This window comes from Metopolophium dirhodum, chromosome 8 (assembly GCF_019925205.1).
Source record: "Metopolophium dirhodum isolate CAU chromosome 8, ASM1992520v1, whole genome shotgun sequence".
NCBI lineage: Eukaryota > Metazoa > Arthropoda > Insecta > Hemiptera > Aphididae > Metopolophium > Metopolophium dirhodum.
In genome coordinates, this window is record NC_083567.1 from 31,142,550 (window position 1) to 31,160,570 (window position 18,021).

The 18,021-nt window shown below is 29.8% G+C and overlaps 1 protein-coding gene across 4 annotated transcripts in view; it reads left to right on the top strand.

The window, feature by feature from the left end:
• Nucleotides 1–18,021, top strand: part of LOC132950053 (puratrophin-1-like) — a 183,503-nt gene that overhangs the window by 39,122 nt on the left and 126,360 nt on the right. For all 4 annotated transcript variants that reach the window (XM_061021248.1, XM_061021250.1, XM_061021249.1 and 1 more), the window contains one exon: nt 4,250–4,468. In XM_061021248.1, coding sequence (XP_060877231.1) covers nt 4,250–4,468 — 219 coding nt within the window. The remainder of the gene's footprint in view (nt 1–4,249; nt 4,469–18,021) is intronic.

Here is an 18,021-nt window from a genome sequence, read left to right on the forward strand (position 1 = left end):
CGAGCTGTGTACGCCGCCCGTGGAAATATATTATATAGGGAAAATAATAATAATAATGGTAAATAAATAAACCTACCGGATACGGCGGCGGCAACATGGGCGCAGTGGTATATTATATACATTATTATTATACATTATATCGTAGGTACCCGTATTATATATTATTGTGCTCGTGTGCGCACGTTTCGGTTTTGTTCAGCAGCGGCAGTCGCAAAAAGTATAAAAAGAAAATGAAACAGTCGCTAATATTTGAATAATTGATTGTGCCACCGCCGCCGCCTCTGTCGTCGTCTGAATAATAATGTTGTTGTATAATGTGCTCGCCGAGGCTAAGTAAATATAATTTATAATAATGTACTGTATATTATTATTATTACATATTATTATATAGTCACCCGTAACATTGCTGCTCCGGCAAAGTTCTTGAATGATTCATTCACACACAGGTGTGCTCGCCGCGATGAGTGGCACCGTCGTAGTATTCGCGTTACCGGTTTTCGCATTTTTCTGTCTTGCGAATAATATGATATACCTATAGGTACCTCGTGTACCGTTTTCATTCAACTTGTCGTTTTTGCATATATTATTCTCTCGTCAGATCGTATTCACACGGATATTCGTAATGACTTAGATTACGGCTTGTACCTATAATAACTACTAATAACGGGTACACTATTATTATTTCAACTAAAGTTAACTGTTTAAATTTTTCCATCGTTACGACGCGTCATCCCCGCAGTTATTATTCACGGTTTTCGCCGAGACGATCACATCCTGATCGATTACGAATTTATAATTTATTATTATAATATTATGTAGGTTATATTATATTCGTAAAATTATAGAAAATACGTTCAATATTTTTCATATTTGCAGATCTTGTGCAGAAAACAGAATTTCATTTTAGATAGTATTTGTTTTAGTTAGGTATTGAAAAACAGTACCTATATAAGAAATCACGAAATACCGTCGTAAGTATTCTAATTTACAATGTTATATAATTTATATATCATGTGGTTTTAAAACCGTAAATGTGGTATGAGTTCAGCTGATATTTATTTGTGCTTGGGCGGCGTAGGTATAATATAATATATTTGTTGTCATATTTAGATTTTTGGTATAATACTAGGCCTGTTTAGATAATTTGGGTCATTGAGTGTAAGAGACACATTTATTACGTAGAAAATTATAATTTCTAATCTTACCGACAAAACCCTTACACGCAGATAACCACCTCAAATGATTATTTTACATTATAAAATCGTGTTCTATCATCTAGATATATATTATAATCAACGATAGTGTCTTGTACGGTGCGGCCTCCTTACTCATGTTCTCGTGTAAGGATTACATTATACTTAAGTAGGTACTATTTTTGACCAGTATATCCAGTGATCCTCTTATAGCTCATCCCGGGTCATGTCAATCTGTACGGGAAACCTTGACATTTCGACAGATGGGTTTTAGTGTTCAAGCAGACAACCACGAACATAATATAACATCGTAGGCAGTACTATTAAAATTATATCAGACTAAAAAAAATAATAATAATAAATGTTTGGTTATTACGTCTCGCTGGTTTCATATTATATAGTCTTTGTCTCGACCGAACGAAGATCCCAATAACGATTGTTTCCAGCAAAGTCTCCACTGCATAATAATATAATATCTGCCCCTACGAGCGTATCGATAAAATAACACGTGGATTACACACTATACGTAGCCGACAAGAAGCAACGATGACCTCCGGCCTGTTTATATACGGCAGTTCGTGACCGTCGCGCGTGGTCCAAATCTCGCGGGAGAGCTAGGTATATAAGTCCAAATTCATCCGGGTCGATTAAAGGTTAGAATACACACGACAAACGCGTTTTATAGGCCAATCGATACTATTGTGTCAACCCGCCGACCGGTGATCTTTGGCTGAGATATTTAGCGCAATATTATTAAACAAATAGCCCCATAAAACAACGTACACAACAATGGAATATTATTACAAGAGCTTCGCCAGCTTTTATAGTTCATCTGATATTCCTCAAGTTAATTTTTTCTTTTTATTACACCTGATGTGAATACTTGATATTGACCATCCGTGAGAACGGAACTGTTGAACGGGATAAACGTGATGCTAAGTTACAATTTTTTTTTGCATTTTATTACAATCACTTTTTTGTTCTACTGTCATTTGTATACAAATTTGACACACTTTTTGTCGAGCCTTTAAGATAATATTTTCTATGTAGAATGTAACAATGAAATATACACATTATCATAGAATATCTTAGGTACAATTTCGTTTTCCGGGATGAGTCGTGTGTATCAAAAGAAGTTCAGGGGGTCGCCTGTACCTATTATAGGTATTTTGTTTTCTTTGTTTTCTTAACGCACGGTATATGGTGGAATTAGGTTCACGCACTTTCAAAAAAGCACAATAGTCTGGTTGAACTTATCATTTATAATAAATTTCTTAAAAATTAAACTTGACCATTTAATCTAATAGATTATTACAAAATATTTTTAAAATCTTAAAAATGTGTGATAACTATTGCAAGAGAGCAAGCTCAGCTGAGAATGAGATCATTGTTTTCAGTTTGACTTTCAATCTTTTAGAAATAATACACTCATTAATTTACGTTGAACTTATTTTGTTAATATCGGCATATTGGGAAGTCTGTAACTATATAGTATATACATATTAGCTAATTATTTTCTGCGACAATTTACGCATTATGGTGGAAGTAATTTCTTATTTTTTTTCAATAATCCATTACACTATTTGCAGTCTTGTAAAGAATACTTTTATTTTGTATTCGGAATACATATTCGAATAAATTAATAAAAAAATATTTTTCTAGATCGGAAAAAAGTATTTTTTTAATGAATATAAAAATAGTTTTCGAATACAAAAAAAGTATTCAAATACTTTTATTCGAATACTTTACAAGACTGACTATTTATTATGCTCGTTCAAAACCTTGACACCCCAAGCGTATTATATATAATATTATGATATAGTCACAGTTTAAAAAGTGCTGAATTATCGTTCTTTACCACGATTCACATTAAACAGACAGAATACAAATCTATAGTGGTGCCTCTCAAAACATGCATGGCATTAAACATAAATAATATATTTAAGTTGATATTGATGTTAAAAAGCATTCTGCAGCGCCTACAATTTTTTTGAGTTCTGGCCTCTGGGTGGGGCGCGTAATCGTCATCTCTTATATTTACGCCACTAATGATTAAAGATATTTTTTATGTTAATACTTACGGTGGTCGGTGGGTATTTTTATTTAATTGGACATGCGTTGTAAAAGTGGAATGTCTTCAAAAATTAGTGCATGTTGATTAAGATTTATTAATCATTGTAATGCAGTTATAATATGCCAGTATTTCGCACACAGATGTATCTCGTGCAGGTTATAATATATTATTTTATCTTCGACTTCCTGTGAATGTTATTCTATGAATAATACATTTCGTATAAAGTACACGCATACACGTACTTATATACTATTGTTAAACAGTCCCCTATACTAACATTACCCGAGTGCGTATCGTCTTTGTACAAGGAAATTACCCCAAGACGACCACACACGCGGTAAAAACGTAGAAAAAGAATAAAGTAATAATAAGATGAAAGACGGGCGAGAAAATAACAGTGCTGTCGATTTATTTGTTGGAACCCAGGGAGACTGAGTAAGGGAAATCTGAGAGACTGGTTATGTAAATACACCCCGTGTTTATTTTTTATTCCCGTTTGTTATTATTGTTATTAGTGTAATTCGGACAACTCGATTACGCTTTTGAGACCAGAGTGGTAATATTTTCCACACTTTAATTGGATAATACTTTAATGGTGATCAGAAGACGTAAATAAATGGTAAAAAATGAACGACTATAATTTTGTTCAACATCACATAAACGCATTAATCGTTTAGTCGTGTATGCGGCAGTTTTGTGTCCCAAACATAAAACCATAAATAAAGGTTTTTTTTTAGAATAATTTATAATATTATTCAAGAATTTGAATAATATAGTTCACGAGCTGGTGTCCCACGACCGATAAAATGTGACAAAAAAAATAAATCTTGTATTGTTCAAGATTACATTACCTGTCATTTTTTTTAATATAATATAATATCGAAATAGGTACTTTATTGTAACTAGAGAAATGCGCACATTTTAATACCTAATTAAAATAATATTTTAGTATGTGTAATATTTTTAATATTTTTTATTCTAGGAACTTCGACACAAGCCTTTTACTGTTCAACAACTCGTCGACGAGTTTATCGGACCGTACTATGTGAATTACAGCGAAACACGTGCGGTTCTCGTGAGGCAAGCAAAACAATTGCTGACAAACGTATACCAAGGTGATGTCGCCAACTTTCATGGGTGTTTTTGTGTGCCAGTCAGCGAAATTCTAAAAAAAGTTGAAGAGACGTTCAGAAAATATCAGGTATTTATGACGAGTTATAACATTATGGTTTAGAAATAGTTCATAGTGTAATAATATTATAAAATATTATACTAAATCGAACGCGATTAGTAAAAGTCAATGGTTGGTTTACGTCCTTGAGATAACATTGAAGTTGTAGTCGTTTCTCGAACAAATCGTAGTCGTGAAATCATGTTAAATGCGATTATATAAGCAATACGAGTGGCTCAAGTTGTAGCTTAAACTTGTATTTGAATTCACAATGACTGTTCATGTCATTTTTGATAAATATCTTCTGCCGGTTGTAGATTTATGGTGTTCGTGCACGCATTGCACTTTCAGTGGGTGCACCATTTGTTATTGTTATTTCGAGTACTAAGAGCAATGGAGGGGTTGGTTTTATGTGCATTGATGAAGATTCTGCATCGGCCGTGTATAAAGGGTTGGTTGTATATGATGAAAAACTTACTGTTGTGTGAGTGGATAACGGTGTTTTTATTCGATTAATGGAGAACATGACGCATACGGAGTATATATATCAACTACTACCGCGGAGTTCAGTATGCATTCAGACCCAATATGGCAATGAAACGTGTTTCAAATTTCCCACGTTTGCGTGTTTTCGTACTGCCAAGGGTGTAAAATATAAATGGCTGTATACACATTACACATAACATATAATAGGGTTCGAAAAATGGTTGTGACAAGACATAATTTGTGGTCATACCTAATATAATTTAATTAAAATAGTTGCGGTCATGATTATTTACTGTTTTTTTTGTCATCGCTCTAGTGGCAACGCCTCTTCATCGCCTTTCGATGATAACAATACAACGTATTATACCAACCTATTCTAAATTGAACTATAAATCATTTTGATGTACATACAACGTGTTCATTATAGGTATCGACTAAATTGTACAAAAAGTATCGTTGTGTATCACATACACATTACATGCGTTAAATATATTTCCAGTAAACCTTTTTTTTCATTTCCCTCGTTTATGTTATTCATGCAACAACTGTATACATAACTAGGTACTTGTATAAAACTTGATTATATGTTTTAACTATAACAGATTATTTTATGTGGAAGGGTGGAACCCGTTTGGAAAATAAATTCAACGCATTTAGACCCGTTTAGACCTTAAAATATTAGGTACCCGATATTAAATTGTTATAATCAAACCCAAGCATAAATATTATAATACTTAAAATAATCATTGGACGTATTTTAGTAATACTCGGAAAATGGGCATATAAGATATATACTGTATTGGACAATTTTCGATAGTTATGCGTGATGAAATATGATCTTGAATCATACGAGTAATTATATAAAATACTATAATATAAATATTATATTTGGTCTGCACACAGTATGTCTATACGACTATACACAAATAGTTCAATAAACACAAATATTTTTTTATTTAATCATTGATAAATCAACCATTTGAAGCCTCACATTCGGTGTGAGTGCCTGTGTTATGGACACATTTGTGCAGTAATCATATCTAAACATCTTTTGGCGTTTGTCATAATAACGTCAGCGTTTATATCGACTGCATTGCTAACAAAATTATACAGTAAGACATCGGACAAATTTTCGCTAATCTGCAGTTATATTATCATCGTATAGTCTATATACTCTATCAAAATAAGCATACGTGTGAACTCTACGTTTATATGCCAGCTTGTTTACAAATCAACGATATAATGCACAATAATTATACTTTATGTTTATATGATAATATTATATATACATATATGTTGAAGTGATTTACTAGAAGTCTTTATGCAGTTCGCTAGTATGTCACTTAAATCTACGTGATTATTTAACCAAGCAGGGTTTCCGAGCATTTGTCAAACATTCTCGGCTTCTCGCATAGTACATAATATTTAAATACAATACATTCAAATTTATAAATAACTTCTGTCGTATAATCATCTGGAAGGAGCTATATACAAGGGTCCTGCGAATGATATATTATGTGACTTTACGATGGCATTTTACCTTGACTCCTGGTGCGTAATCCCCGGGGAACGGACGGCACGTCGCACGTGTCGTCGGGACGCGGAGGTTTAACGAGCCCCGTTTCGCCACCACACACAATTTTACTTACGAAAATTGCTTGATCGGTAATAGATTGAGATATTTGAGGTCGAAATTTCGTCGCACTGCATGTCTGTGTCATACAATATTAATGCACTCGTGAACGCTAAGGACGAGAAAGAATCAACATGACACGATCGGACGGTGTAGACGATCGCGGAGGAAATGGTCTCGCGGTATGTACTATGCACTACTGCCGTCGGAACCCTGTGGTTCAGAACCTCGCCGGATTTCGTCGATAAATGTTTAGATGACTACTTTCCGAAGGTGTCCCACTCATGAATTTCACATACAGTGAGGTTAATATCATAAGATCCGTGTCCTCTGTACGCCATCAACAGCGGTATAAGCTCGACCACAGCGATCACCACAGTCCTTATCACTGTAAACGGTTACTCTAGGTCCTATGGAGGCTTGCCAATCCACGTCCCGTATCTTATCATTTTGTCCGGTATCCCGTTTTTTCAAGTCTGTCCCGTATAAATCCCATTTTTTCTTAATTTATGAGATTTATTAGAATTATAATTTGTCATTATTATTTTATACATGACTAATTTGCAGTCAGTTGCATTCTGAATTAATTTTACGTATATGATGTGTGAGGGTATATTGTATAGGTTTTGAAAGTTCAAGTCATACTTAGTGTTATAGACTGGCTGATTGCATAGACAAAGTAGACTATTGATGACCTGCAGTGCGCGGAGTGCGTGACATAAGTATTCACTTTTATTGTGTATATAATATATACCTATAATATAGTCGTATAGTTGGAATATGGTTGATGGTTCCATTATTTGGAGCCTTTACTCAAATTCAGTATGCGATTCAATTGAACGAGTTCAAAAATGCTTCCTGAAATTCTGAACTTTTAAACTATATCTCCTTTTGGAACCCCATATAGCTCAAGTCCAATACTTCAATCTGTACATAATTGGATTTAGTCACTCGACGTGAAGCGGTGGATATATCTACCATTCTTATACCATTTTAACAATGGCCACATTACTCTCCTATTTATTAAATTATACCCAGTTTAAAGTCCCTCTTCATCATCACATATCTCTCTCGTTTTTCTACGCCCCATATCATAATATTAATTTTACAAAAACTCACCCTTATCTAGAGTTTTTTTCTCTATGCAATAGTTGTTCTAACTTTGATTTCTTTTTTGATTCATAGAATATGATAACTATACGCATCACTCAATGTATATTACATTTTATTGTTTTTTTTTTAATCTTTCCATTATATTATCAGTTATCACTTTACAAATTTCCTGGGTACCAACTGTTATTTTCTTTTTCTTTTTCTATTATTTCTCTTTTATATATATTATATTATGTTGATTAATCGGTTAGATTTAATTTAAGTGTATTATTTTTATATATTGATCGCGTATAGGTACTGCTATACATCTGCAGAGTTATTATAAATTATAATATTCCAACGGAATAAATGTATAATTTCAGAAGGGTGTGAATTCGGCGGGATGAAAGAAAAAAGTGCATTGTGTATAAGACGTTTTAGTCTTTAGATTCATAATAATAATATATGCAACCTGATGGCTGATAAAATACATTTTAATACATTTGATAAAGCAGCACCAATCGAGATAGATTAAGATTTTTTTATTTTAATTTAATACAACGATAAAACCTATAATTCAATTTATACATAGGTATTACAATATAAACACTTGAACAAGTTTTATAAGTGTGTATAGAATACAAACTGTGTTTGCATGAGTGTCTGCCAAAATGAAAATCAAATCAAAACAATATTCATTTTGTTTTATTAAATTATGCATCACGATACATAATATATTATATATTACTATGTTTAAACAAAACTAATAAAACATTTATATAGTCACGCCAATTGCAGACACGCTAACCATGGAAATAAAATATGTTGAAGCTTCCGGATTCCTGTGGAGTGGGTAGTAAACAAATAAAATATCATAGTGAGAACAGAGTTCAATTTTTTACGACTCTGTGTCCAACAAAATTATTTGAAATAATGCCAATACCAAGATTTAGTTTAGTTAGAAACTTCATTTATAGATGTTGTTCTACATTTACTTGATCACGAAATCTGAATATTACGTATCACAACTCACAAGTCACAATAGAACTTTTTTTTAATCTCTATATTATACCTATATGTATTATGTTTATATTATGTATGCCTATGAGCAAGTCTGACAAATTAGCATTTGGTCTAGTAATAAAATAACAGTATTAAACATGAATTAACATAATTAAAATTGAACTCTATTTGTATTTCTATGTACAATAGAATAAGGTTTGATTAAAACCTAGATTGAGTGAACATGTATGGTTTTTATTTGTTATTATCATCATTATTTTAACGAACGCCTTGCGTTATAGTATCGACCAAGCCTTATTGTTTGTACGTGATCGATGGCTGCTTTTTTCCTCTTATATAGAGACGAGAACAATAATAATAATAATAGCAATTATTATTACTATTATTATTATTATTACAGCTGAAAGGACTGTGTAGCTCACAAAAGGAAGACTACTCTCGTCTCGTATTTATGTATAAAATAGTCAATGTTATTAAAAATTATTCGTTTCGGGCACCGCCGGTCATGACCTAAGACATTTTTCCCATGTCTTGGGTTATACAGTCACCAAAGTCTTTATTAATTTAAATTTCGGCTTACATCAAAACCAAACTTGTTTTCAACACAGGTGACCCTTGTGTTATTTATCACAAACAATAATACATTTTATACAACGTCATATATATTCTATAGTCTTATTTATTTAGATAAATATGGTGATTTAAGAATAATATTATAACTGTTTTCTTATGTATGAAATAATAGTTTTTCTGGCTTATAGAACAGTTATATTTCACAGTTGGAATAGTAACATTACAACCACTTCAGTTGTTTCTTACTTAAATTGTTTATTTTTAAATTGGAGAGTTACTGTTTTAATTGAATTTAATAAATTAAAATGATACAATTGAATAACGTTAATTGTTTAATCAATTAATTTCAAGGTTTATTATAGTCTGTAACAATATATGTTTTGAACATTTTTTCTTCTTATGAAAGAAGATTGTACCAACATATTTATTTTATTCTACGCAATCATTAGAAAATAATGTATAACACAGTATATTTAACATTTAAACATAGTTACTGAAAGTATTACATTTTTGGTATAGTTAACAATTATTTATGTAAATCATTAATGATTTACATTATTAAATATGCATTTTACTTTATAGTTTATAATATACTTTTAAACATTCATAACAGACTTTAATGCCACTATAGTATTGTTTAAACTTCATTTTTATAATCTATTCCTGAAATCGTCTTTTTAACAAATATTATACGTAGATATTTTATAATTTGTAGAGAGTAAATCCGAATTACTTAAATGTACAATTTTATGTCAAAACTATTACTCGTTACTACAAAAAATTGTTTTTCTCTTCAAACGCCGATTACATTCAATTTTATAGTACCTACATAGTTATTATATAAGTATTCTAAATTCCTAACTAAAAAATTCAAAGTATTTTATTACTCGTATTTAATAATATATTACACTACTATTTTTTATTTAATACCTACATACATAGAAAACTTAAAAGACTCAAAATAAGTATTAAAATGCTTAAGTATTACTTTTAACTGTTATTTAAATTGTGTATCTATCAATTTTGAGAGAATTTATATTACATGTAATATAAATTCTCTCAACTGTAATTATTTCATGCATGAAAAAATGTTAGTGGTGCAGATCTATAGGTTAAGTGGTTAAGTGGTGTATTTCATATTTTTTTTTAATCTAACCGTATATGTACATTGTACAATGTACATCATAAATTAATTTAAAAAAATTAATGAACCCGTTGCCGTTAAATATTAAGAAGTTTTTACCTACAATAAATCCTAGTATAGATACTGTTACATGGTATTTTTGGCTTCAATGCAGAGTTCATTTCACCGCGCGGTCTCGCCATAGGAAATTAGCTGGTTAGATGTACATGTCGTGATCATGATTGATCGTTTTTTACTTTTTTTTTTAAATAACTATACAAACTATTGTATGGTACCTAGGTATTATAATATAATATTATTAATAATCGTTTTGTTTGTTTTGTTAGTGATGAATAATTCGTTCACGATTGAAAAGTGAAAACTCGCACGAATTCGCTTTGGGGTTAGTTTCTTGGACGGGGAAAATATGGCCATAAATAAAATCGGCGAACGATAGGAACTGTAAAAATACCAAAAAAAGCACTTAATTTATATTATATTTTAATCAAATGGGTATCGCGGATTATCGTAATATCGTTATCAACGCACACGGCGTGGCGTTATGTTTCCTTCGGGGTAAATAATATTACATATATTATACATTATACGTACACAGGTATTTTGTTGGCATATGATTATAAAATGTGGCTTTCCAATGAATGACCGAGAAACGTTTACAGCACGAGATGCCGCAGATTGCGTTTGAGTTTCCGATGCACCGAACTGCTGGCTGTCGTGAACCCTGTCGGCTACCACGAATGTTTTTTTTTTTTAGGATTCGGATTCGTATCTATTTACTTCCATCGATGTATATAATGTACACCAACTCTTCCTCTAGTCATGTAATATTATTCCGACGTGTTTAGAGACCTGCGACTTAGCGCGAAGGGCGTGCGGCAAATTGTTTCCCACCCCTCCGGGTCATTTCCTCTTTGGGCGGACAACCGAAGATCTCATTTCGTCCATATGAGTTGGTTGTTCGGCTTTTTCTCCGCATGCAGTTTCTCCGATCCGTAAATAAGGTGTATTAAGTAGGCTGTACGCCATTTTGTCCGATGTAACGATACTTGGGTCACGCGTTCAGGTTCGTAATGAGAGTCTGAGACACGATTATAGAATGTGTGGACGTTGTGACATTTTAATTTTATTTATTAGTAGGTAGGTATATTGGGACGAATCTTGGGACCTGATACACTTGTCGTGTTCTGGGGAAAGTTACTGATTTCTCGCAATTTTTTTTCGTTTACAAATTTAATCAACCTTCCGTATATATAATGTGATAAAAATAAACTTTTAAACTTAAAATGTAAAGCCTGCTCGGCATTATACGCTGCTCTCTTAATACAACGAATTCATAAGACGTATCACTCCATATTTTATCACCGTAAACAAAACCTCTAAAAATGTAATATAATATTTAAATCTATAGATTTACAAACAAGTCTAATATGCAGCACATACGAATTACATAGGACATGTGTAAATAATATCGTGTCATCCGTATAGGTACTGCAGTGCATTTGTTCATTATATTTTTTTCTCTTCAGTATCTGTTTAGCATTTTAATGATTAAAATGTTAGGGTCTGTTGAACTTATATTGAAACTCTGATTTCCAGTGATTTGTACACCGGTAGTGCTCAAGAAGCAACGATAATTTATTACTGGTGTCAGGCCGTTGCCTGGTATTTCCGATTTCCGGCAATTTGCCTCTGTCATTACACACCTATTTTTTCTCGGCTAACTTTGATGTAGGTATGATAATATCATTAAGTTATGTAGAAATCTATTTGGCTGTTTGTGTTATATAGAAAGGTCTTATATTTTAGCGTGACTTTATTATTTCCTTTGCTTTTAATATCGTCGTTTGTGGTTATTATTATTATTAATGTACTTACTGAAACCCGTAATAAAAGCGTATTTAGGATTGTTTATTTCGAATTTTAATAAGAAATAATTTAAATTAGATAATATTAAATGTATAATATGATATAATATAATTTATATTATATGGATATGGGAGCCGGGTCATGAAGGAAGAAGCTTGGATCTGATTTATATTATAACAGTTGAACTAATTTTTTTAATGAAATATTTTGACAAATTACGAATGTAATCACTATAATCACATAACTTATATGTTTATAATGTTCACGCATTATTTGTATTTAAAGAACTCGAAATGGCCTCAATAATATGGCGTTTATCGCCAATATAAATTAACAAAAATGGCATTAAAAAATATTATTGTTTATTAGGTATGCAATGTGTTCAATTTACATATTAAAATCATTAATTCTCATTTAAGTTGGATATTATTCTAAGAAGACCATAATAAAAAAAAAATACCCATATAACTTATCATTTATAATAACACTAGGTAAGGATGTCAATTGTCAATGCATTAATAGAATACTTGTGATGGTAAATCGTTGTTAATTATTTAGAAATTGGTATCAAATGGGAAAGTTAATACAGTTTTTCAGCTGCAATATGATTAATAGGAAATAATTGGTGATGTTTTGTACACATCATAATAAACACTATTCTTCGATAGAAAACGTTTTTATTTACCAACAAGATATAACGAATAAGTCACGAATATTCGAAAATTTTTAACAATAAAACTATATTATTTTATATAAATTATAATCGTTATAGCAAGTAACGATTATAGGAAATCGTGATATTTAGAGGCACCTTGATGGTGTTATTACTTATTGCACCCATTGAGGTTTTTATAAATAAATTCCAATACTATTTATATATTAATTAAAAATATTATTTATCAAAAACGAAGTTGATTTAATAGTGTCTTTCCATAATAACAGCTAGAATTTTAGAATGAATTCAGATTTTATTAACTATAAATAATATCACAAATATGTGATTCTATAATGTTTTTTTTTTTTAATGCAGACTACAAATATAATTTGTTTCTTGGAGAAACTCTATAGCCTCTAAAAGTTTTACTATAGAAAAGTTAATATTCGTTCAAAAATTCTGGAATAGTGTCACATAAAGTGTTGCATAGGTGTATTATTATAATATGTGTTTGATATAATTAACTATTTTACACAAATGATGCGTGTCTAATTCAATTTAATTTTCAATCAAATTTCTTTATTATTTTGATCTTTAAGATGACCTTCTGAAAATGCATAATGGTTAATTGTTATTTATTTTAATGTTATATTATATACAAAAACTGTTCTTGTACTTGCTTATTATTTTTAAAAGTTGTATAGAATTATTTTTATTTTCTATACCTATTGAAATAATATTATTCTACGACCAAAAAATGGTTAGTATATTACTATGAAAATTCAGGAAACATTTTTATTTATTAATTACGTAAAATTTGTTGATATTATGATAAAAAAAATATATAGTTGTAAGAATATGTTGTTAAATTTAATAGTTGATGATCGTGTGTTTATCATTAGGCGTTATAACAAATGAAAGCTATTGTGATAAATATATGAAAAATGAAACTTTTATTTTGTTATAATCTGATACAACAGTCGATTGTATTTAATGTTTGGAGCGTATTTTTTTATCTAAAAATCGTACACCGTTTATCAAAATACTATATGTTTTTAATTGTATATCGAATTTTTATACCTATCACACGCGAATTAAACTTCAAAAATCAACGATTAAATAAACATTTTAGGAACATAATAAAATTCTGAATAAATATTATGTTTAACTATAATTTTAATTAGTTCAAACGATAAAATTATATTTTCTAACGATTGTTCTAGATTGTGACTATTGTAATCTAGATTTATTTATATATATAGTTCATTCATCCTAGGTTAACTCATTATTTATAAGAAGGTATAGTATAATATATATTATACTTCAGTAATGTTGATATATTTTGTAAAAATGACATAATATTATCAATTTTTAAAAATCTTTTTTTATGACTTCTTTATTATGATTTTAGATACAACATTTCTTCGCTCGTAGCCCGTAGGTTCATTCTTATATATTTTTACGAATCTACTCATAAACCCGCATTATATAATACCTACACTACGCTGTACCTGTGTTGTTATTAAAAAAATATTATTACTATTATTATTGTTGATATTTCCTGTCTACTGTTGTGACTGGTTAGGGTGTCGACCGAAAGCTTAATTATTACCTAAGATGCCGCCATCATAATTACAGAGTCGGCGTTTTAGTTCACTTTACACTTTACAGCCTACTGCAGGATGCATATATAAGTATTACTGTACATGTTACTATACTATGTATTACATCAGTACTTTATATTAAAAAAAAAAAATAATAATAATGGTGAAGTTAATTTCTTATATTATTTTATTAGTTTTGTACTCTGAACTCGCGATATCAATGAAATCTTTTTCTGGGATTTAAATCTAATTGTATATAAAATGTATGTATTTATGAAATTATAACTATGTATGTTAACTTTTCCATTTTTTAGTACATTTTTCGACTTAAATAATTAAACAGATCAAAAATCACTGTTCAACTATCAACTTCACACCACTGGTATATCACATTATAATTGTGATACATATTATATAACATCTACGAATTTCTGATTTTAATCTTCAATCACTTAAGATATTTTTCAAGTACCTACATTATTATAATAATTATGTGAATGAGGTCAAAATATAAATGCACTTTACAATAAAACAATTACTGTGTGAATGTTTAATATCACTTATAATCTCTATTATAATTAATATAGCTTATTATAATATAGTTTAACCGTGGTAATTAACGCTCAAAACTACGTCAAATACCAGTATTTTATAAGTGCATTAGATATTTATTCAAAATCTACAATGAGGTGGGTCGTCCATTTATCATCACAGTTATTTATATGTTTATTTGATTTCCCATTATTTACTAATTCTATAAACTAGCTTATTGACAACATATATTATTAAGAGTTTTATAAGACACTTGAAAATAATATGATAAGTCCTAGGGGTTATAGAGAACCTTTTCTGAACAATTAATATAAATAATATTTATGAAATGGCAAAACGATTGTGGTAAAACTGAAAAAAGTTCAAGGGGTTTATGTCACAATTAGGTCGTTCCGCGCGAGACACTACCGTAAAAACGGTAGTGCATTGTACCACTGCACAATGCATAAACATAATAATATATAAGTTATTGCTTATTACTATCATTATTGCTCTTTTACATTTCTCACATACATATAATATTATATATATATATTTGTCTCATGAAATATGTATCACACCTTTAAATTTTTCTGAGTTCTAATTTTTGATATATTATGTAGGTACATTTTAATATATTACTACGCCACATTTATATATAATATTATAATGGTATTCAAGCACGCTATGAAATTGAAAGCTCAAGTGTTTGAATCCTACGTATAAATTTGGATGTTTTTACGTGCCTTCGATTTACTGAAATAGGAACTATTTTGGCTTGGTACTACAATGTTGCGTGAGTTGCGTGTACAAATAATTTATTTTTTATTTATTAAAATATGAACGTACCTATGGTAAAAAAAAATGTTCTAGAATATTTGTGGATTTGTCTGTGTTATTATGTATTTTAGTATTTAACGACGTAAAGTATATTTGAAGATCTTTTATTGTATGGTAATATTATTATTCATGTCATATTTATAGTTTAGCATCAATATGTTGCAATTTTTCAGACATCAAATTTATGTCGTGAATCGTTATCCATTCAACAAATCGTAAATTATTTTCAAAAACAATGTATCTATACTATGCTCATATAATCGGTACGTTATATAATAAAGTTATTATAAATGTATAAACATAATATTCGTATTGTAACTAGGTACCATGGTTAATATTATAAATTGTAATATTTAAATAATTAAGTAATAAATAATGAAAATATAGGTACATACACGTTTTATGATTTTGGATTTCGGTCAATTGTTCTGCATCATAACGTCATAAATATTATATTTCCCGGTGCCATTCAATATGGAACACGCAAATCCGCCTACTATGCCGAAATGAAATATGATCTTCAATTTTAAAATAGTTAAGATAGGATAATGTCTTATACCTACCTATATTATGTTGGTTCGTTATAATAAACGACCTGAAATCAATCTATTTCGTAAGCGCTTAGTTGTGACCGACTGTTATAAATAATCTTTTCTGTAAAATAGTTTAACACGCAGCTATATAAAACGATGCTCTGCGATGTATTGCAATTGGATTTTGCAATATACTCGATTCGATGACAAGGACCCGAGGAACTTACTAGTGAACCTGGTATAGACAATAGTATATACACAGTTGTATAGGTACCTTTTATAGAGGAGGTTTTGGCAAGTAAAATTGTTAGAGAAATTGTATTCTTAGCGTATAGACTATACTATACTATATAGTAATTGCATTCCACACGTGTTTCGTCTATAATACAAGAGGCGAGAGCGTGCAGTGATGGAACTTTTGAACATGTGCCAAATGTGTACTTGTCTAACAAGGGCATATTATATATTAAATACATATACGCGAGAGATATTACACAATTTTTGGTTCACTAAAATTAGGTAAACAAATCGCCCAACACTCTCATATATGGGTGCTGCAAGGGCGTGATTTATTATGATCAAGTCAATTACTCTATTATTTGTCTATATATACATACCGATTAATCTCGTTTTTACATAAATGACCTACTATATAGATCAACTAAGATTTATACGCATTTCAATTTTAAATTATAAGATTTGCATAATAATTTACAAATAGTTTATACCTCCATTCACTATAATAATAAATTATTAATTTTGAGATTCAGTGACTCTTATATGTTGTAAATTATAATAAACTTTATAATACAATAATATTTAAATTTATGGAGTTCAATTTTAAACAATTTTAAAATTAGAGGAACTATTGGTGTTCAATGATTTAAATACATTTCCATCTTATGTGACAATAATTTTAGGATGGTGAAATCTCCAACCGCCAACGTATTTATTACCTAAGCATAATATTACTTTTAGTATGTTCTATGTATAATATTGTATACATTATGTTTTTTATGAGTTGGGTACATGAATATAAAATCATCACTCTCCTGTTATTATAACTTATAAGTAAAAAGTATGATTTAACTAATGTGGGTTTTAAAAGTTACTTCGTTGTTGATTGTTGTGTCATATTTCTTAAAACATATAACCAAGATTTTTAGTACTTTGAACTATTTTTATTTATTTTTTAAATGTTTTTGGTTTATCGTTTATTTTTCAAACAAAATAAAAGTCAGCATCTTCAATTTTAATATGTAGTATAAATAATTACAGCTGAAATATATTTTTTAAGATTATTTGTAAACTTAAATATTATTATAATGGTTTTCTGTTTTCGCTAGTGTGAGTCAGATTTTTGTTCTATGTCCACATAATATTATAGTCCATATTAAAAATATAATTATTAGATAATTTTTTATTATCATAGATAATATATCATGATTACATTATATTATCTATTTTTTTTAATTTACTGAACTTGGGGTTGGCAAAGCAGTAATCCATTTAAAAAAAAATATTTACACATTTTACAAAATGTTAAGAAAATAATTAATACTAATACATTGACCCCGGGTGACGTATCTCTGCCATTTGCTTC